General features: G+C 40.9%; 1 protein-coding gene across 2 annotated transcripts; it reads left to right on the forward strand.

Moving 5' to 3' along the window:
* The first annotated feature begins 1,110 nt into the window (after positions 1-1,110).
* On the forward strand, positions 1,111-20,531 carry DHRS9 (dehydrogenase/reductase (SDR family) member 9). Of its 2 annotated transcripts, XM_012650713.1 has the most exons (6): positions 1,111-1,343; positions 3,268-3,531; positions 10,886-11,263; positions 12,427-12,685; positions 15,853-16,016; positions 19,907-20,531. In XM_012650713.1, exons 3-6 carry the CDS (start codon positions 10,951-10,953, stop codon positions 20,131-20,133), a joined length of 963 nt encoding a protein of 320 aa, XP_012506167.1. In that variant the 5' UTR covers positions 1,111-1,343; positions 3,268-3,531; positions 10,886-10,950; the 3' UTR covers positions 20,134-20,531. The 2 variants fall into 2 exon arrangements, with proteins under 2 accessions (XP_012506167.1, XP_012506169.1); XM_012650715.1 differs by lacking the exons at positions 1,111-1,343; positions 3,268-3,531 and adding an exon at positions 10,477-10,522.
* Positions 20,532-22,606: the final 2,075 nt, after the last annotated feature.

Genomic DNA, 22,606 nt, shown 5'->3' on the forward strand with positions numbered 1-22,606 from the left:
TAGATGTTTCTGGATAGCTTTCCAAAAAGGGTGTGGCAATTTACACAACCATCAGCAAAGGACGAGATCACCCTTTCCCCCATAATCTAAAACAGTCTCAAGGAGCCAGCAAGGAGCAAGGGTTATTTAAGGAGAGGGAAAAGCTGTCTGAGATTCCTTAATGAGCAACCAATGAACTAATGGTAAATGATTCCTCAATAGGAAAGGCCCTATCTGTTCATCTTTGTATCTCTTCAGTCAAATCAGCCTGGCACAGAAGCAACAGTTCAGAATACCTCAAAACAGGGTCTCCAGACAGCACTCTCTAATTGTTGAGAGTTACCTCCAACTCCTCCCCACCTCATGGATCCCAGGAAGTTCTTTCTGGCTAGTATTGGCATTTTACATAATCACATGTATCTAGCATCTGCTCTTAATTTCATTTAATATGTTACTCATCTCAGTTAAGATTCTGGGAAAAAGAAGCTGCCTGGGATTGAAAGGAGCCAGGAAAGTTAGCAAGAGAATCATGCTTAAGCCACGGAAATTTTTTGTCTTAATGCTCTGCACAAGACGGTTATACCAAAAGGAGTACCCACCTCCCTCCCTCTGTGGGAGTCACCTTTTCTTTCTAAGCCTCCACCCTTCTTTCTCGAAAGTGTCCATGTTGCTGGGAATCCCCAGTGTTCCTGGTCATTTGTTACCTCTATTCTCCCCCGTCTTCTCTCTTGTTCTACCTACCTTTCCAGAACAATAAACCCCAATATAATACTCCTCACCCCACTTTCCAACACAGGACCTTCTGTTTGAGTAAGTGAAAGGCATGTGTGTTCTGCAAATACGAAAAATCTTTCTTCAAAGAACCTACCCAACGTTCCCCTGACTCAGTCTCTAGTTATTAGTGTACCTAAGGATCTTACATTGTAGGGAAACCAAAGATTAGCCCAGCTTCATCTTACAATTGAGGGAGTCATGAAAAGCCAAATGAGAAACTAAGCTCCTAGTTTTGACCAAGCCTAGCTACACGGAAGCTGCTCACATGTCAAAGGCATTATTGGTGTAAAAAGGGGACAAGGGGACAGATTGTCCATAGTGGAAATTAGAGAACTGTCTGTTGACAAAGGGAGGGGAAATAAAATACAAAATACGCTTTTTAAAACATGAAGTCATTATGCTAATTCATAGTCATTCAGGGAAACACTCTGCACTGAGAGTAACCTGGGAGAGGGGATTTTATTGTTATTCCAGGAAGGAAGAGGTCCCCATGCGTGCTCCCTAACCAGCCTCACCCACCTGGCCAGCCTTACAAGGGTGACATCAGACATACTCCAGGAGCTGGATCCACCACAGCCTGCAGGGCTGGGGTAAGTGCTTTTCTCTATTTCCATTTTAGAATTATCTGTGACTTAGACCATCCCCAGAATGCAGCAGTTGCAAGAAGTCTGATGTATGTTGTCTGAGACAGCCTTAGATGTGCGTATTCTTGGTATTGGTGTTTGGAAATGGTGGAGAGGACATTCTTGGGCAGAAATAAGGGGAGCATATGGATTTGGAAGAAGAAGAAGGACATCCATATCGTTACTATTTTGTCTATGAGTATCTAGCCTTACCTCTATATACTTACAGGCCACTTATCAACATTAAAATAAAATTCACAGTGCAACCTTTTGTTGTAAGAAGGAACTAGGAAAAACATCAAAAGGCAATTTGGTTCTGAATTTTTTTTTTGCATCACCTTTGATGACCAGAAGTTCAGTGTAGGGAGAGTTCGGAACAAAGCAGCACTTTCAAAGGTTGCTTATTAAAGAGGTGGAATGGAAGACAACTTAGCACATAAGATGTGAAATTGAATGTGGATGTGGTTATGGTCTGGATAAGATGCTGCTAACAAACGATTCCATTAACCGATCACCTAAATGGGACCATTGGACGAGGGGAGGGAGCATTCTAATCCTGGTGCCAATAGACTGAAACTGAACCCTCGAGTTGGGCCCACTGGAACAGAGGGACACACCAGACAGATGGCAAGAACTCTAATTCCCAACATGCAACTCAGTCTAAACCTCTGATTTTTTAAAAATTCTATTTGGGAAGTTTTTAAACAGGGCTACACTAGGCAAGAATATTAAGTAAGAAAAACGTACTATTGCTATAACCTTTGCCCTTTTCCCTTCAATACTCTGTGACCAACCATGTGCCTGAGGCTCTCCCTCTCAATGACAACAACAATGTCACCTCTCAGTGACAACAACCTGCACACAGGAGGGTTCCAATATTAATTATTTATACGTTCATTTATGTGGATTTAAGCAATGTATTATTTTTCTAAGAGGTTTTATATTTAAGCCTTACTTTGACTTATGGAATGTTAAAAGGGGAAAATGTATATTTGGGCACTCTAAATGTTTACCTGAGTAAATTTCAGTCTTGGTTTTTTATTCCTTTGGAGAAAAAAGATCCCCCATTTAATTCAAAGGGTGATAGCAGTGTCTGGACTCTACCTAGACAGGTTTGTTCATTCATAGGCTCACCCCACCTAAACCACAATAACTGCATTTTTCAAAGAAGGAACTGAGAGTCTAGGAAATTCAAGGAGTATGGCAATAAACTGGTATACAAGAAAATGACAATAAAAGAAACAGTGACATGGAGTTTGCATTTTCCTGTGTGACTGGACAGGGTCATGGCAGTCTGGAGAGGGGTCTTTAGCACCATCCCTTCCCCCCTCACCTGCAGCCTCAGTACTTTCCATTGCAGTCTCAGGATAGGCCAGGTCAGCTGTGACAAACTCTGGAACAGACCAACTCTGGGAGGGGAGGAGGCATCCTTTCCTGTTCTCAGTGATCTCAGTTCCAGAGGCCACTTTAGTAAGCTCTCCTTGTCACACCTTAAAACACAAATTAAGACCCATAAAAAATTCCAAAACCTCATTTCATTAAACTGTTTTGATTTCCTTCCTCAACAATCTTAAATAAATGGTAAAATGAATCTCAGACACTGATTTCTCCTACTTACTCCCTTAGAAGGGAAGGAGGACCAAATAAACAAAGGCAGGTTAACAGGAAGAAAAAAAACTGGAGATCATGAACAATAATCATAATCTGAAAATTAAATTATTAAAACAATACAGCAGGCAGTTTACAAAATGCTTCCATGTTACATTATTTCAGCTGCTGAACTTGGTCAAGAGATCGTACTCACAGTAAAAGGAATGTCATTGACCATTTTTTAAGTCCTTGTTAAAAGTTGCTAAACTTAATTTACTAAAGATGCTGCTGATTCCTCCAGCTTCTTGGCTTCTTTCATCCACTGAAGAGAGACTTAGTCATCACTGCGTTTCACAGTGGGTGTGACTCACGGGGCAAGGAGAGAAGCTGAGGACTCCTCACACATGTAGCACTCAGAGCTCCACGGAAGCCCAAGCACCTCGTCTGCGAGAGGCTCGGCGTGGCCAGGGTGGCACAACACTTCCTTCCTCCCGCACAGCAGGAAGGTCGCCATTGGCTGTGCCAGTCCGTCAACAGCTTCTGGGTCCCACTTGTCTTTAATAAGGTAACTGATGACTGAGTTTTGTCATTTATTCTTTCATGTATCAAGTCAATCTAAAATTTCTTTCGTTTTCCTCACTCTTAGAGAAGGAATCAAGTTGTCTTTCCAGCTGTGGTCAATTGTTGCTTTTTTTTTTAATGTAATATATTAGAAGGTAGTGATGGGAGCCTTTCTCACCACAGAAATCTCAGTGTGACCTCTGATCTTGCCTTAAATTCCTCCAGGTCTCTCTTTGTTTTTTTTTTTTTTTTGAGACAGAGTCTCAATCTGTTGCCTGGGCTAGAGTGCCATGGCTTCAGCCTAGCTCACAGCAACCTCAAACTCCTGGGCTCAAGCAATCCTCCTGCCTCAGCCTCCCGAGTAGCTGGGTCTACAGGCATGTTCCACCATGCCTGGCTAATTTTTTGTATATAGATTTTTAGTTGTCCAGCTAATTTATTTCCATTTTTAGTAGAGACGGGGTCTCGCTCTTGCTCAGGCTGGTCTCGAACTCTTGAGCTCAAACAATCCACCCGCCTCGGCCTCCCAGAGTGCTAGGATTACAGGCGTGGGCCACCACGCCCAGCCTCCAGGTCTCTCTTTGAATGTCCCTTAGCTCCCTAGAGTCACAATTAAATTTACATCTTGTTATTCTCTCCGGGCCTATTTGACACCATCTGTGAATGTTATGATTAATTGGAAACTGGAGAGAGAAGTGCTCCAAAAAGCATAGGAATCTTATATGAGTTTCTTACTGGAGCAACAGATTTGCTACCAACTGCGGATCTGATCTGTTTGTCTACCTGCTTTACCAGTGTCATCAGATGTGAACTTGCACACACTAACCTGGGGAGAAAAATGCCCTGGAGGTCATAAGGAAGCAGGGAAATTCCCCACTGCACATTTGATCCCTGGATCCTGGGGTGACAACAAAAAACGTGCTTCAGATATTTTCTCCCCATTCTATGATCCACTGCTTTGGTATTTCAAATGCTGGTATGGTTCTCTCTCTCAATGATTTGATTTTTCACAGGTGGGGACAAAGTTTAAAGAAAGCACGTTTTTAAATTAAAAATTTAGGTTTGTACAAATGGCTCTGAAATGTCCTGCTACATTATTAGCCCAAGGGAGGGATTATGTTTTGTTTCTCTTGGTATCTCTTGGCATATATTAGGTGCTATAAAAATATCCTTGGCTAGATACTGCCTAAAATGAAAGTTAAATGTTATATTATCTTTGCATTGCATTTTTTAAGATTTTTTTTTTTTGAGACAGAGTCTTGCTCTGTCGCCCAGGCTAGAGTGCAGTGGCATCACCCTAGCTCACAGTAACCTGAAACTCCTGGGCTCAAGTGATCCTCCTGCCTCAGCCTCCCAAGCAGCTGGGACTACCACCATGCCTGGCTAATTTTTTCTATTTTTAGTTGTCTAGTCAATTTCTTTCTATTTTTAGTAGAGACGCATCTTGCTCTTGCGGAGGCTAATCTCGAGCTCCTAAAGTCAAGCGATCCTCCCTCCTCGGCCTCGCAGAGTGCTAGGATCACAGGCGTGAACCACCACACCCAGCCGCATTTTTTTAAGATTTAAAAGGGGTGCTCAAATTTTAGAACAAATCTCAATGTTTATATACAAGGAAAAAAAATCACTACTTTATACATTTCAAATGGGGAAAATAGGCATTGGTTTTAATATCCTTACAACAAATGTTACTTTCTTAAGGGACAGTGTTTAAAAATTCAAACCTTTTCTTCTGCTCACAGACAGCTATGGCTGAAAGAAATATACCAAAGGTTTGAACACACTTTTGGCATCTATGCATACATTCTCTCTCTGTTCTAAGCTTTCCTTAAAGCCTGTGACTACAAGCTACAATTCTACACAACATAGAATCTTTCTTTTCTGACTAGCAGTTTTTATTCAGTGACCATAAATAAAGTAACTATGGCTTTAACAATAATTCTTACCCTGCCAACACTGTCAGGAAACACACTGGCAAATAATAATTATGAATGTTATGGTGAATTACAATTTAAAAGATTTGAGGGAAGACAAAAGAAAAATCAGAGATACTTTTATCCTTACAACTAAAAACGTAAAATATAATATGGCAGGCAGGTCTTCCCTGTGTGAGGTGCTGTACCTGCTCCGGGAGGGAGAGCGGCTGCGCGGGGAAGGGTGGCTTCTCCCGGCTTCACCGTCTTACTGCGCAAAGCACAGTCTGGCTACCAAGCCTGCCTCCCTCCTCCTGGGAAGCCCGATTGAAGAGAAATGTGACTGACTAATCAGTGGAGGAGCTTCTTCAGCCCATTGACTGAGGGAATTCACCCTCCCGTGATGAATACCATCTCAATAATACCATCATCAGCCTCACAATCATTATAGTTATTATTTAATCAGACTCTCAAAAGAACATTTGTTGCTTAAGGCAAGCACATTTCATGTAGGGTTCCTTGGCTCCATTTAAAAAAAAAAATTCAGATTTCTGGGTGCCAGCTTGAACATTTTTTCCACAGAAACATAATTCTTTAGTCCTAGGAGTTAGTTTGTATCCTTAGGTTCCAAAGCTTTTTTCCTGAAATTGCAGAACCAATCTCTGAAAGGCCACTTGGGTTAAGAAGAAACAGAGTTTTTTATTTCAAGGAAGAGGTAAAAATGAAAAGGAATTTTGTGTAAGTTAACCAGATTTACAATATTTAAATGTACAAAGGGCATACACGTCCAGCTGCTCTTAGTATTAAGAAAGTTTGTGCGAGAGAACTCCAAAAAGAGAATATTTTAGAAAGTTGTTGCACAATGCTCCCTATTTGACATATTTTGGTAAACAACATAGTTGTTGATTCAACTTAGGCCACCATTGCAACAGATTGGAAGTAAATAAAGATTCTACGAACGCCTATCGGTCTGGTTGGCTAGCTTTAGTATTGTTTTCTAAAAGGAAACCCTGCATGAAGTTATGAGGAAATAAAATCTAGTGGGCTAGGAGGAACTATCTAGAAAGGACTCTACATGTCTTATAAAAAGCATACCTTACAATAACATTGAGACATTTTCTGTTCTTTTTCTTTTTAACTGTCATCATGTATTTTTAAAGAGCAGAGGAAGGTGAATAAGAGAAGTGAAATCAAAGACTCTTACTTAAAAATTTTTTACTAAGAAAAGAAACCCAGAAAGAGAAAGTTAAAAGAAGCAGAAGGGAGCAAGGACAGTCATCGAGTTGCAATATTTTCCCACAGCTGCTAGCAAGCAGTTACTATCAAGCATTCTGGCAGATGAAAGAGAAAATTAGTTCTCCTCTTTTGGTTTCTTTTGAATCTTTGTGGCACGCTGAACATTTTTTGATAAAGTGTTTTTTATTCTTGCTATTCACTGATGATGTGTTCATCTCTTTGCAGTTCTTCCTTCTCTTTTCACACAGTTTGGGAGATCAAAGTTTTAGTTCTGGCCACTATCTGGCAAATGACCTTGGTTATGATACCTACCCTACACCAAAAATATTTTGACAATTAAATGAGATAAGTTTGTTTTCTTTTTTTGTTTTGTCTTTTTTGAAACGGAGTCTCACTCTGTTGCCCAGGCTAGAGTGACATGGCATCAGCTTAGCTCACAGCAACCTCAAACTCCTGGGCTCAAGCGATCCTCCTGCCTCAGCCTCCTGAGTAGCTGGGATTACAGGCTTACGCCACCATGCCCAGCTAATTTTTTCTATTTTTAGTAGAGACAGAGAGTCGTTTTTGCTCAGGCTGGGTTTGAACTCCTGAGCTCAAGCAATCCTCCCGCCTCAGCCTTCCAGAGTGCTAGGATTACATGCATAAGCCACCGCACCCAGCCAATGAGATAAGTATTACAGGAACACTTCTCAAAACTTTTTAAAGTTACCAAAATTGGAAGTATGAGTATTACATTATTATAATTACTATTATAATTTTGACCTAATGAGTCAGAGGTGTCAAAGACTAACCAATTATCAACAGAAGCCTGGAGCTAGAATGGAGACTTCCTTCTTCCCTTCCTTTCTTCCTTCTTTCCTGCCGCCACATTTACTGAACATCGGCTCAATGCCAAGTGTCATGTGAAGGAAGCACTGGTGTCGCAGAGAAGTGTACGCATGGCCCAGGCTCCCAGAGTTGAGTGGGAATGCACACGGCAGTGATGGAACCACAGTGGACTGGGTATCAGTCCCAGAATCACCACTACAATTATATCTTCAGCCTAGCAAACTGCGTTTCTGAATTTTTTCATCATCTGTAAAATGAAGATAATTTTACAGTAAGGTTTAAATAAGATAAATATTTATAGGTCCCAGGTAAGCACTCAACAAACCATAGCAGTTACTACCATTCCTACCTGACTTGGTCAACCAGGAATCCAAAGCACCACGTATTTTCTAGGAGTATATTCTGAATTCTGTAGAGTCAGTTGGCCACCCACCTGAAGCCACCCTCGGAAGAGTTTGTAGTGGCCCAAACTTAAAAGGCTCAGCCAGAACCCAGACCTCACAAATGCTGTGAGTGCTAATTTGGTAATTTCTAAATTCACAATAGTGTCATACATGAATTTGGCTTTGTTCACTGCCTCTTATCCTCCTGATGACAAAAAGACTTTTTTAAAAAAAATTATAGGAATTAATGCTTGCAGCACCAGGATATGAATAATTTTTATAAGGAACAAAACTTTTCTCTTGGCCGGGCGCGGTGGTTCACGCCTGTAATCCTAGCACTCTGGGAGGCCGAAGCGGGTGGATTGTTTGAGCTCAGGAGTTCGAGACCAGCCTGAGCAAAAGCGAGACCCCGTCTCTACCAAAAATAGAAAGAAATTAATTGGACAGCTAAAAATATATAGAAAAAAAATTAGCCGGGCATGGTGGCGCATGACTATAGTCCCAGCTACTCGGGAGGCTGAGGCAGTAGGATTGCTTGAGGCCAGGAGTTTGAGGTTGCTGTGAGCTAGGCTGACGCCATGGCACTCTAACCCGGGCAACAGAGTGAGACTCTGTCTCAAAAAAAAAAAAAAAAAAACTTTTCTCTTAAGGCCATAAAAAAATAAATTCTCCTTAATGTGATACTACCAAGGAACCAATGACTAAATTTCCAGAGAAGTAGTTCTGGAAGCTATGAAGTTCTAGATTCACCACGACAAGGAAGCTGTAGATCAGTGGTTCTCAAGTGGGGTGATTTTGTCCCCCCAGGGGACATTTGGCAATGTCTGGAGACATATTTCGTTGTCACAACTGGGGGAGGGGTGCTACTGGCATCTAGTGGGTAGAGGCCAGGGATGCTGCTAAAACATGCTACAATACACAGGACTGACCCCACAACAAATGATTATCTAGCCCAAAATATCAAAAGTACTACAGTCGATGGGAAGGGTGAGGAGGGGATGGGTAAACTCACACCTAACAGGTACAGTGCACACTATCTGGGTGATGGACACACTTAGAACTTTGACTCAAACTTTGACTCAAACAAAAGCAATTCATGTAAACAAAACGTTTGAACTCCTATAATATTCTGAAAATTTTTTTAAAAGTACTAACGTTGAGAAACCCATGCCTAGATAAGAGCAATACATAGAGCAGACCCTCACAAAGTGAAAGTGATTGATCCTGCCATAAAGGTAACAAGGTCCTTCCCATGTGGCAGGCATGGAGTCACTTCATTTTACCAGGTACTCTCCAACATAGATGTTATGTTACAGGTAGGAAAATGGAGGCTCAGAAAAAATAAGTAATTTGACCAAGGGCCCTCTGATGGTAGTGAAACTGGGATGGGAACTCTATCTGACTGCTTCTGCCCTGAGGTCCGGGCTCCTAACCACTGCCCTACTGCCTAGACCCAAGCAGTTTGTTGTGAGATCAATTGGAAAACAGTAGGTAGGCAAACAACTCAAGCAACTAAGGTCAGTGCCCTGATTCTCTGAACCGTTGGGACTGGGGAGCCACGTGAAGGTGGCCACAGCTGGCAGAGTGTGGCTGAAGCAGCCCTGTTAGTGGCTGTTACTCATTTACCCTCAGTGTCAAGGAAACGATTGGCCATCAGTTGGCTTCTGTGTACAGGTCATGTCTCCAATGGCTCTGACTAGAGGCTTCTGCTCAGAGGTGGTATCTTGGCTAAAATGCCACTAGAGGTCAAAGACCTGTGTTGGTTTGTTACTTAGTCCAATGATTTAGAGGAATGTGAACCTTAGGAACTGAAGAAGAATCAACATTTTTGGACAATAATATTTGGCATAAGGACAGGCTTTGCAAAATTCTAGGGCAGAGTCAGCAGTCCCTAGGATTCAGCCTACAGGCCTGAATGACCCTCAGCCAGAGCTGTGCCTAATGAGGACAACACATTTTAATTGAGTCCATCTTTTTTTCTTTTTCTTTTTTTTTTTCACCCCCTTCCCCTCCCCGAGTTGAGCCCATCCTTAACAATTAAAAAGCTCCTCTCTGTTTGCTTGTCACAAGAGGGAAATGGATTTGGTTAGGGAAAGAGAAGATTGAGGGAGATGCGGAAAGGATGGGAGGGAAGAGGGAATCCAACTGCTTTGGTTTAAGCTTTTGTTTTTCTCCAGTGGCTGTGGAGGTGAGCTTACCAAAGAGTAGAACACAGGCAACTTGGTATCCAAGGTTACCAGACTCCAAAATCCTGGGATTCTTACCTAGGTCGTGCATGGAACCCAAAGCAATCAATGAAGCATTTTCTCAGAAAAAAAAAAAATTCTTTATTTTCCTTTGCCAAATTTTTAACTTTTTATTTTGACATAATTTCAAAGTTATTGAAAAGTTAAAAGAATAGTACAACCCAGATTCTTTAAGTGTTAACATTTTACCACATTTGCATTCTCATTCTCACTTTATTTAAAATAAGAAAATGGAAACTGAGTTGGGAATACTTTCTTAATGGCAACATCAAAACGCTCTCCTTTTCCTGACTGAAGATAATTGGGAGTCTGATAGAACAATTACAATTGAACTATGCTTTCTAATAGATTTTGAACCTATTCTGCTCTTGAACTTCATGAAGTAGCAACAGGTAAGATTTTGCCATGAGTGTCTATCTTTCAGATGGATGAATTCACTCATAAAAGTAATGTCATCACTGCACACGACTTCAGCTGCCCAGGTCAACCCTACGACCCTGTCAGCTCTGCAGTGGCTCTCCTCTGTCTTACATTTAATTTCTCTGAATACTACGGTTATTTTTTTCATTTCTTGAGAGGAGCAGTTAATCATTTCAATGGCCATCTTCTCAAAAAACAACTAAATTAGAGTTATCGTTTCTTCAACTTTCTATTTATCCACTCAAACGCATTAAAATATTTCAAACTCATCAATCCTGGGTTATGATGCCTTGAGGGTTCTAATTTGAGTTTTCTTTCTACTTTTGAACACTCAGGATACCATCTTCTTTTATTGCACAGGAAAGGAGTGTCCCTGTCACATACAGGAAAAAAAAAAAGAATGCTCTTTTGGGTGTTAGTCCTCCTAATCCTCTGTGGTTTTCTGTGGAATTATAAAGGACAACTGAAGATTGCAGACATCACTGATAAGTACATCTTTATCACTGGGTGTGACTCGGGCTTTGGAAACTTGGCAGCTAGAACTTTTGATAAAAAAGGATTTCATGTAATTGCTGCCTGTCTGACCGAGTCGGGATCAACAGCTTTGAAGGCAGAAACGTCAGAGAGACTTCACACAGTGCTGCTGGATGTAACTGATGCAGAGCATGTCAAGAGGACGGCTCAGTGGGTGAAGAACCACGTTGGGGAAAAAGGTGAGAGATATGGGAGTGGGGAGGATGGGGGAGCAGATAGAGAAGTAACAGAAGCTAAATAGATGACCTTTTGAGAAAACGTCTCCTAAATACCAGCTGTGTGCTTGTCTGATCTTAGGATAGCTTCTGGGTAGTTCCAAGTGCAGGCTGTCTGTGTGCATGAGAAACACAGCCCAGGTTATCCTCAGTCTTAAGTCCCAATGGGTGAATTTCAAGCTGAGAGGAAAGTATTGACTTTCTCGTCTTTTCTCATCAAGTGCTACTCTAGTCACAGACACAGAAAAAAAACTTGGGACTAAAATTGACAGGAGAATATGGAGGCAATGACCAAATTGCCATCTGGTTACCTCGGACCCACTGCTCACTACAAAATTGTACTAGAGCTCACATATTTTCAACGGGGGAGGTAGAAAAAGGCCTGAGAATTTGAGTATAAGTGTCATAGAGAGTCATAGTAGAGTAGTGAGCCATTGGGTGCTCATTCTGCAATAGGTTCCACTAAAATCTAAATACTAGTTTGGATTGCAGATTTTTATTGGCTTTGAATGAAGTTTGAAATATTCTCACAGATTAAGATATTGGGGTCCTCAAAGGAAAAAAACAAATGCATGTGATTTTTATCTAATACATCTTCAACATATATTTGAGAATCGAAAGCTCAAAAGTAGTGATTTGATAAGGTTCCAGATAATTTTTAATGCTTGAGTTTCAAATACCTTTAACAATATTAAATGTTTCCCATCATAAAACAAGCCAAGTGAATGATTTTTCTTTTTACCAAAAATAAATGTGAAGTAGATTGATATCGTTCTTTTTCCACATAGAACATTTCGTAAGTATTCTCTGGTCTTGCTATCAAGCAAGGTAGGAAAAATAGACCAATTTACTCTACATCTGAGATTAAAAAGTAGAAAGATTCACTCAAAGAGTATCAGTATTTGACATTTAGAACCAGCAATTGAATAACAGTGAGACCTTCAATTACTTCAATGTAGCCTCCCACTTTCTCTGCTACACTTCCCAAACTGCAAAGAATTTCAAACGAAAATATGAGTACGAGGAGGAAAAGGTACCATTTTGTAGAGCAGGGGCTTCATTTTCATCAAAGATGCCAAATAAGCACCACCTTTTACCATGCCTCCTTTCCTTCCTCTCTGTCCTAGGTCTCTGGGGCCTGATTAATAATGCTGGTGTTCTCGGGGTGCTGGCCCCCACAGACTGGCTGACAGTGGAGGACTACAGAGAACCTATTGAAGTGAACCTGTTTGGACTCATCAGTGTGACATTAAATATGCTTCCCTTGGTCAAAAAAGCTCGAGGGAGGGTTATCAATGTCTCCAGCATCGGGGGTCGGCTTGCATTCGTTGGTGGGGGATATATCCCATCCAAATATGCAGTGGAAGGCTTCAATGACTGCTTAAGGTAAAGCAAATTAATTGACTTATTAGAAAATAATAGCTGCCAACATTTATTGAATGCTTATGTACTGGATACTAGTTAGTACTTTATTCCCAATTTATAGATGATACCACTGAAGAGATTAGGTAACTTGCCCAAGGTCACCCAGCTGATAAGTGATAGAATTCAGATTTGAACCCAAGTCTATCTAACTCTTTTTTTACTTTTTGCATTAATGAGTGATGCTGACAGTGGCAGTGAATTTATTTTCAACTGCTCAGTGTGGCAAATAGGGAATCGTACAAAGAGGCTAAATCAGTGTAGGTCTCTCCATTGGTGTCACTGTCAACTGCAGACACAATAGTATTAGTTATTCAATAGCTGCTCCAGGCATTCTGTCCAGGTTTTACAGCTGCATTCAATGAGAGAGATGGGGGGTGGGTGGAGTGTGATTAATCCATCTTACCTAGAGCCAGAACTTATCACTATCAGTTCAAAGTCTCTAAATTGCAAGCGGTTCTCTCAGTCAAGGTTCTGGTAGGAAATAGTGGCACATTAATATTGGGTAAAGGAAATAGAGTTTGCTTAAAGGACTATTTACAAACATGTGGGAGGTGTCTAGGGAAATCCCACAGGATAGTGTAGAATCAAGGGGCTAATGATAGCAGAGGCCTTTCTATCCATAGGACTGAAAGGATGAGGAGACAGAGTAGTTTCCAGATCCTGGAGACACAGAGGTTATTGACTTCAGTTGAGGAGTAAAATAACCAGTGTTGACACCACAGGAGGAGAACTAGCCGGACTTACTCCCCTCTCTCCTCCTGATCTCCCACCACACTTCCAGGCGACTGTACCTTCTGTAGTTGACCAAAGCCAGAGTATAGTGAATGCAGGTCAGCCTCCCCGCATGTGGTGCAGGCAGAAGGTTGGAGAAAGGGACTGGAGCACAAATGGAGACACTCCACTGAGTAGTGCTGCAATAGGCAAGAGAGAAGAAAATGTTAGATACAGGCTTTCATCCATTTGCTTTTTCAACTAGTATTTGTTGAAGGCATATGTTAGAGTTTATGATATATGCCTTCAATCTAGGTTTACCTTACTTTTTACATTTATTTATTTATTTATTTATTTATTTATTTTTACCTTACTTTTTAAAACTTTTATTAAAGATTAGATTGGTAAAGATAGAAAAACTCTGTTTTGCCAAGTTTGATTCTCCTAGGAAATAAACACAATGATATTGGAACAACGCTTCCAAACCACACACGTGCATTTGAATCACTGGGGATCTTGTTAACATGCAGATTTTGATTGAGTGGGGCTGGCTGGGGTGGGGCCTGAGACTCTGCCTTTCTAACAAGCTCCCAGGTGCTGCTCATGATCCAGAGATCATGCTTTGAGATGCAAGGTCATAGAGGACCTCCGTTAGTCTCCTTGGTTGACCTTTGGTTCCACTCTACAAGCAGCAATATCGTAATAAAATTTTAATACGGAGACTTAGACATTTGCTCACTTTTAAAAGAGATTTCAACTGAAGGCTTTGTGAGATGTGCAATGCAGCTATATGCCTAAGAATAATCAATCAAGAGTGTTTATTTAGTTATAAATCATGGAACTAGTATTCGAAAGGTATTATGCATGTAGAGCACGAGCCAGTGGCAGCTCCAGAATTTCTATATATAGGAAGGTTTAGGGGCAGCAGTTGGTTTTAGAGAGGGTTGGGGTTCTTTAAAGCTGTGTTTGCCCAGCAAACATATTGATTTCTTACTGGTTTAACTTACCTAGTAAGCTTAGATGGGGTTAAAGCCACTTGTCCCTAGATTGCATGTTATTTTCATGAGTGGGTGAGGAGACAAGTCATCCAAAATACCCTCTTGACACTGCTACTTCCGAGATCCAAAGGAGAACAGGTGAATAAAATATGATTAAGTTGGAAAATAATCTTTTTTATTTTAATGCAAGTGACATACCTTTTGAAATCTTTCTAGGCCAAGCTAATTTGCCTTTTTAGTAAAATATATTTCAAACTATGCAATAGTTATGTTGCTAGAAAGCAGAATCCAAGATAAATTAAATCATATTTTAAGTTCACTAACAGAGCTTTTTAAAAAATCTTATGGTGAAGACTTCTATGAAATGAATAATTACTTTCTTATATATTCCTGGTAGAAATATAAATTAAATTTAAGCAATGATTATTCATACTGATCTGCAATGTGGACAGTCCCTGACTTACAGTGGTTCTGCATGACTTTTTTACTTTACAATGGTGTGAAAGTGAGACACATTCAGTAGAAGTCATTTTGAATTTTGATCTTTTTCTGGGCTAGCAATTTGCAGTAAGATACTCTCTCATGCTACTGGGCTACAGCAGCAAACCACAGCTCCCAGTTAGCCATGAGAGCACTCTGTGATGTGCTGTGCTGCCAGATGATTTCGCCCAGCTGTTGGCTAATATAAGTGTTCTGAACACATTTAAGGCTAATGCAAATGTTCTGAACACTATGATGTTCTGTAGGTTAGATGTATTATTAATAAGTGCATTTTCAATTTACAATATGCTCAACTTTTGATGGGTTTATCAGGATGTAACCCCATCCGAAATCGAGGAGCATCTGTTCATCAGTTTGCTTTAAAGAAAGGGGCACCATGATTCCTCAAAAAACTTGATGTCTAGTAAATGAGTAGATTTTTGGTTTTTCTGCAGTGACATGATGAAAAAGCTTGCTCAGCAGCATAGGGAGCAGGTTAGTCACATCTGGGATTGTCACATTGTGTCCTTCAGCATAACCTCATCTGTGCTGCAATCTCCTCACCTTGCTAGAATGGGGTCAACTTGTCCACAGAGGCCAGTCATAAGTCCATTTCGCCATAAGGAACTTTAAGTACTGAGAAGAAACCTGCACTTAACCTGAATGCTCATCAAGTCAATGATGAGAGGATGGCTCAGGGAGAATACTGGCCTAGGAGTGGGTCCACCCGGATTCCTTCTCTGCCCTGCCATTAACCCAGCCCTCACTTTACCACCCTGAAATTCAGTTTCCTCATCTGCAAAATAAGAGATTAGAACAAGATACTTCTTTCCAATGTGCCCAATTCTGTGATTCCATGAAAAGATTCATAATCATCCAAATAGCAAACATTCTCTAAACAAACCTGGATTAAACATCTTCAATGGGTTCTTTTCACAGACGGGACATGAAAGCTTTTGGTGTGCACGTCTCATGCATTGAACCAGGATTGTTCAAAACAGAATTGTCAGATCCAGTAAAGACAACTGAAAAAAAACTTGCCATTTGGAAGCATCTGTCCCCAGACATTAAACAGCAATATGGAGAAGATTACATTGAAAAAAGTGAGTTTCTGGGCCAATCCAATGTGCCCTGGGATTCATTGTCCTAGGCAGCAGGAAGGATGTTCAAACAAAACTGAAAAATCAAGGTTCCCAGAGTAATATACCAAAAGGGGTCTTAAATATGGATCTGGGATTCCTATTAATTTCGGGTCATCTCTTGCTTCTCTGAGTGTTTATAAACATTTACTAAGTGCCAAGTTCCATGCTAAGTGTCTTATGAATTGTATCATTTACTCCTCAAAAACTGTTGGAGTAGTGAGCAGAGGCTCAGAAAGGTGAAATGTCCTACCCAAGGTTATATAACTCTTCCTGGTCATGCCAGGACCTGAACCTAGGCAGGCTGACTCTAGAGCCCAAAGTCTTCCTCCCTGCACCTACTTCCTGTTTTTGTTAAGCATCAACTACTCACTCAACATTGTTCAAAAATCTAAGAAGATTTAAAAAGGGAGCCAGGAGTGGTGGCTCACGCCTGTAATCCCAGCACTTTGGGAGGAATGCTTAAGTTCAGGAGTTCAAGACCAGCCTGGGCAACATAGCAAGACTTCCATCTCTAAAACGATAAGGAAAAATTAGTTGGATATAATTAATGGAACACACCTATAGTCCCAGCTACTTGGGAGGCTGAGGCAGGAGGATCACTTGAGCCCAGGAGTTTGAGGCTGCTGTGAGCTATGATCATGCCACTGCACTCTAGCCTGGGTGACAGAGCAGGACCTTGTCTCTTAAAAAAAAAAAAAAAAGACAAAGATGATTCAGCCTCTGACTCTTAACTAATTTACAATCCAGTTGACAACAAAAAGTAACTAAGTGACGACTGTGAAACACACAAGAAAATTGATCCTTTACTTCAGTGTAACCCAACAGCCCAGAAGTGGTGCTAGAAGCATTGCTGGTTAAGAAGCCTTACGGGGACAGATCAGGTTTGAATAAGACCTAAAGGTCAGGGAGGAATTATTCGGGTGGAAATTTTCTGGAGCAGAAACCCTTGGAGGGGGAGAGGGAAGGAGAGGTACACATAAATTAAGAGATTGAGTCAGTGATGGAAGAATAATAACAAAGGTTACATAATGATGACTAACATATAGTAACATTTACTAGGTACTTATCACCATTCTAAGTGCTTTCCATGGACTCTTTCATTTAAAATCCCCAAATAAACTCTATGAAGTAGATAGTATTATCATCTTCATTTTATAGAAATAGAGGCCTAGAGAAATAGCTTACCTGAAATTGCACAGCTAGCAAATGAAAGAACTAAATTTGAATCCAGGCAGCCTAACTGCCATTTATTCTTGGCCACTACACTATAATGTGAACAAAGCATTGAGGACTTTGGTCAAACTTCCTGTATCAGAGCTCTCCGTCCACTGCAAATTTCCTGGCCCTATTAAAGTTTATTTGATATTCCTCAAATACTTACTGAGCTCCTGCTTTGAGTTGAGCAGGGTCCTACCTAACTATGTGTCACTCTGTCCCTCCAAACTATGATCCTGCCTTGTCGTCAGTGGACTTGAAAAGATAGTCAACCATGGCAAGTTCAAGGTCAGGAGTTTTCAAGTTAGAGCTAAGTGCTAAGTCAGATCCACCTGGGGAGGTTTTTTGTTTGTTTGTTTGTTTGTTTGTTTTTGAGACAGAGTCTCTCTCTGTTGCCCAGGCTCGAGTGCCGTGGCGTCAGCCTAGCTCACAGCAACCTCAAACTCCTGGGCTCAAGCGATCCTTCTGCCTCAGCCTTCCACCTGGGGAGGTTTTTAAAATGACCAACTCACCACTATACTCTAATCACACAGTCACACACACACACACACACACACATAGGGGTACACACATTTTATATATATATATATATATATATATATCAACTAAAATGTCTGATTTGACAAATCTCTTAATGCTGACATGTTACTGTAGGTTTAGAACCATTGCCATTAAATGCCCTAATTCTCACTAACTCTGAAGCTTCTATTTCAGTTCTAAGACTGAACTTAACCTTTCAAACTTAATACTTCAGAAACAAAATTCCTCATTTAAAAGAACTTTCTCTGTTTGATATTGACATTGATACTTTTTAAATGCCTGGGACTATATTACCAACTTCCATCTCAAATTATTTTTGACTTGGTCCCTGGTTCAGGTGTTCTGTCTCAGAAATACCGAAAGGCACTGAGCCCAATTTTATACTGGTTCTTCTTATTAGTGTTTTCCTACTCAACAGTTGGAGATCCACCAAATTCACAGTCCCAAAGTAGACCACAAATTTAAGGTCACCTTTTCTCCAGTTCCCAGACTGAAGTCTCAAATAGTCATAAATAATTACTAGGTTCTTTGAATAACTTGTAGCTAGTGGGACCTGAAATTGAAAGAAAGAATGAAAATCATAGATTTTCCCTTATGAAGACAAGACTCAGGTATGTTTTAAGAGTATATGAGAATCACATTGTAGTTCTACTTTGAATTTTGGGGGGAACCTCCATACTATTTTCCACAACAGCTGTACTAATTTACATTCCCACCAACAGTGTGCAAGGGTTTCCTTTGCTCCACATCCTTGTCAACATTTGTTATCTTTTGCCTCTTTGATAGTAGCCATTCTAACAGGAGTAAGGTGATATCTCATTGTGGTTTCAATTTGTGTTTCCTTGATGATTAATGATGTTGAACATCTTTTTTCATATACTTATTGGTCATTCGTGTGTCTTCTTTTGAGAAATGTCTATTCAGATCTTTTTCCATTTTTTAATCAGGTATTTATTTTCTTGCTATTGAGTTGTTTGAGTACCTTATTTATTTTGGATATTAACTCCTTATCAGATAATGGCTTGCAAATATTTTCTCCCATTCTTGTAGGTTGTCTCTTCACTCTTTTAACTGTTTCCTTTGCTGTACGGACGCTTTTTAGTTTGATGTAATCCCATCTGTCTATTTTGGCTTTTGTCGCCTGTGCTTTTGGGGGTCATATCCAAAAAATCATTGTCTAGACTGATATCAAGAGGCTTTTCCCCTCTGTTTTCTGCTAATAGTTTTGTACTTTGAGGTCTTACATTTAAGTCTTTAATCCATTTTGAGTTGATTTTTATATATGGTATGAGATAAAGGTCCAATTTCATTCTTCTGCATGTGGATATCCAGTTTTCCCAACAGCATTTATTGAAGGGGCTGAGGTCCTAAACCATAACCAGTCCCTTGCAAAATCTCTACCTCTCTAAAGGTCTCTTGGCTCATTACTTAACCACTTTATCTGCATGAGAACCGAGATACTTGAAGCTTCCTGAGTCAGGGCATTTGGGGATGATTCTCTCTTTATTTACAGAACAGTAGAGGCATATGGTATACGAGTGCACCCTCACATCCACACATGCACACACATGCTTTAAGCACACATCCGTATACACATACACATTTTCTACAAACACAGTGGTCCCCTAAAACAAATTAGAAGTAAAACCTGTAACTTTCCTGGATCAGGGACCTCATAGGCTTTATGCAGTATCTTTCTCCCACTGCTTTAAAGCAGTACTTCTCAAAGTTTCAACCAGCAGCATCAGCAGCATCTGGAAACTGGTTAGAAATGCAAATTTTTGGGCCCCACCTCACACTCACTGAGTCAGAAACTCTGGAGTTGGAACCCAGCAATCTGAGTTTTAACAAGCTGTTGCCTACCCAAACCTGAGAGAGTCTGCTGACCACCCAAGCTGGTCTAAAGAAAGTGCTGCTGCATCCTTTTCTGAGGAATAGATACAAAACTATCATGATGGTCCTCCATTATAATGGCAAATTCAAAATAAATTCCCTCACACACACCCTTTGCTTTGCACCCTAGCCTCCCACTCTGCTTTTCTTTTCTTTTATTTTTTTTTTCCAAAGAGTAAAAGTGCTTTTGTCTCCTTTTATAGGTCTCAGTAAACTGAAAGTCAATACTACATCCTTTTTGAACGTGGACCTCTCTCTGGTAGTAGAGTGCATGGACCATGCTCTAACAAGTCTCTTCCCTAAGACTCGTTATGCTGCTGGAAAAGATGCCAAGACTTTCTGGATACCTCTGTCTCACATGCCAACAGTTTTGCAAGACTTTTTATTGTTGAAACAGAAAACCAAACTGGCTAATCCCAAGGCAGTGTGATTCAGCTGACCACAAATGCCTGCCCCAGGCTATGAGATTGGCTGATTTCAAGATCTCATCTCCTTTTCAGTCTCATTCCTTACCTAATCCAACCTGGACTCATTTACATCATGCTTCTTTTGATAGAAAAAGAGGTCCCACGATCACTGGTGACATCCCAGGGTTCCTTCTCAAGCCTTCTTTCAAAAGATGGGCCAGGATGAACATCACCTAGGCAAGTCCTGCCCAATATTTAGACTTCAACTGCTTGATATGATGTAAGGGAAATTGAAAGACTTCCCCATCCAATATGGTCTCCACCACTGCCTGCCCCATGCTTACAGTCTCCAGCATTTAGAGTAACTCCTGGATGTTAAATATTGTCCCTTTTCAAAACATTAAGAAATAAGTAGAATATTTTCATAAGTAGCTTAGACACATTCTATTATCTTGCTGACAATAAGACTGTAAAGGACTGGAGCTCTGTTCTGTAGAGATGGGGTTTTGCTATGTTGCCCAGGCTGATCTTGAAATGCTGGCCTCAAGTGATCCTCCTGCATTGGCCTCCGAAAGTGCTGGGATTCCAGGCATGGGCCACGATGCCCAGCCTCTGGAGCTCTGTTCTGGATAACCTTTGGTGGGGACAAGAAAAGGAAAGGCGATAAAGCCTTATGTGACACTGATATAAGCTAAGAGATAGCAGGAAAACACTAGGTAGAACTACAAGTAAGAAAAAGTTAGGAGAAGAAATAGGAGGACTGCAAAAAAAGAATATATATATATGAAAGTGGAGAGACTCCAAGACAAAACTTCCTATTCCAGGGGATGCTATAGAGCAGCGGTCTCCAACCTTTTCAGCACCAGGGACCGGTTTCATGGAAGACAATTTTTCCAGGAGGGTGGGGGTGGAGCTCAGATGGCAATGTGAGCAATGGGGAGCTGAGCGGCTACAAATACAGATAAAGGTCCACACTCGCCTGCCGCTCACCTCCTGCTCTGTGGCCTCCCAGTTCCTAAGTTTCATGGAAGACAATTTTTCCATGGAAGGGGTTGGGAGTGGGTCGGGGAAGGCAGTGTTCAGGCGGTGATGTGGCCGGTTGCTAACAGGTCGCAGATCAGCGGTGGAGGCCCGAGGGTTGGGGACCACAGCTGTAGAGGATTAAACACCCTATTCAAGGCTACTGTGAACAGTGATGCACACACAGGTTTTTGGTGGAAAGATGTAATAACAGAGTAATTAATCATTCCAAAAAAAGAAAAATGTAGGGTATTTAGTTGATTCTGGTGATTGTAAAAAGCACAGGACCCAGAATATGTGGTACAGCTTACACCTGAGATGGTCAGAAATCCTGCCTTTGAGATGTCTCTGAGGTCCCTTGAAGATACGGAGCTAGATTAAAAGCCTCTCTTTAGCCTACATCTGCAGTGAGGTTAGATCCACGTCTTGTTCGTATTTGTGCTTTCAAACTGGATTGACTCTGGGCCCACACTCCATCCAAAGAAGCAGTTCCCTAAAACAGATGTTTCCCCAGATTCCAGCAGCCAGTACCGGTCGCAAAGATTTGTTAAATATTTACAGGAAGAAGGCTGGAGTGGCAAAATTCAACATTTTTTGCAGAATAATGTGGTGTAAAAAGAGCCAGAGAGATGATGTGGTGCACATGTGAGCACATGCACACGTAATGTATTGTGAAGAAAATGTTTAATATCTGCTGCTTGAAACCATGTCCACTTGAAGGTATCAGTAATTCTATTCATGTTCATTCACCTTTCTGGAAACATCTGCTCAGAGGTAACTTCCTCCTTCCAAGTGTAGCACATACTGATGACTGAAAAATCAAGTTACCAATGGTGTCTACCTGGACATATGTTTCATAATTTTGAGGGAAGATGTGCTCATCCCTTTTGCACCAAAATGAAAAAAGTCAAGCAAGAATGAGATAGAAGAATCCTCAGGCAAAGTGAGTTAAACTACTGTGCTGTGACTACCTACCTGTGAAGCCATCCCCTTCTCAGTCTTAGCCCCAGGGAGAGTTCACCAGTGGATCTGGCTGCAGTTAATCATCTCACAGCTTGTCCTTGGAGCTGTGCTCACCAGTGTTGTTTGCTTGGGCCCCTCTTTCTCATCTTGGCTTCATTTTCACTGCTTTGGAATTTATGACAAGCTGCCCCCTGACTTTCCAGAGCTCCCAGGACTGCCAAGACGTTTAGAATCTGAAGAAACCTTCTTTGCTGAACTTCAACCATTCCAGTCATATTGTTGGGCCTACCTAATTGTATTATTTCCTTTGTTTTGCCTAGACCTGAGTTCTTTGTTCATTCCTTCAGGTAGCTACAACTTGGTGACTCTCTGTTTCATCCAATCAAAAATTCTCTCCTTAAAACAAAATGTCACCAAGCATGGTAATTGCTCCAAAATAAAACCAAATATATTCACCCAAGCAACTTTAAAAGGTTTTTAAGCTAAATGAGAAGGAGGGGTATTTGGAAGTAT

The sequence above is a fragment of the Propithecus coquereli genome, unplaced genomic scaffold (genome assembly GCF_000956105.1).
Source record: "Propithecus coquereli isolate 6110/MARCELLA unplaced genomic scaffold, Pcoq_1.0 Scaffold34, whole genome shotgun sequence".
NCBI classification, from domain to species: domain Eukaryota; kingdom Metazoa; phylum Chordata; class Mammalia; order Primates; family Indriidae; genus Propithecus; species Propithecus coquereli.

What these genes read in the sequence shown, in the direction of transcription:
- DHRS9 (XM_012650713.1), top strand. Translation starts at nt 10,951, where the DNA reads ATGCTCTTTTGGGTGTTAGTCCTCCTAATCCTCTGTGGTTTTCTGTGG. An exon ending in GAACCACGTTGGGGAAAAAG is followed by an intron (nt 11,264 to 12,426) that starts GTGAGAGATATG and finishes TCTCTGTCCTAG; the next exon opens with GTCTCTGGGGCCTGATTAAT. An exon ending in AGAAGATTACATTGAAAAAA is followed by an intron (nt 16,017 to 19,906) that starts GTGAGTTTCTGG and finishes CTCCTTTTATAG; the next exon opens with GTCTCAGTAAACTGAAAGTC.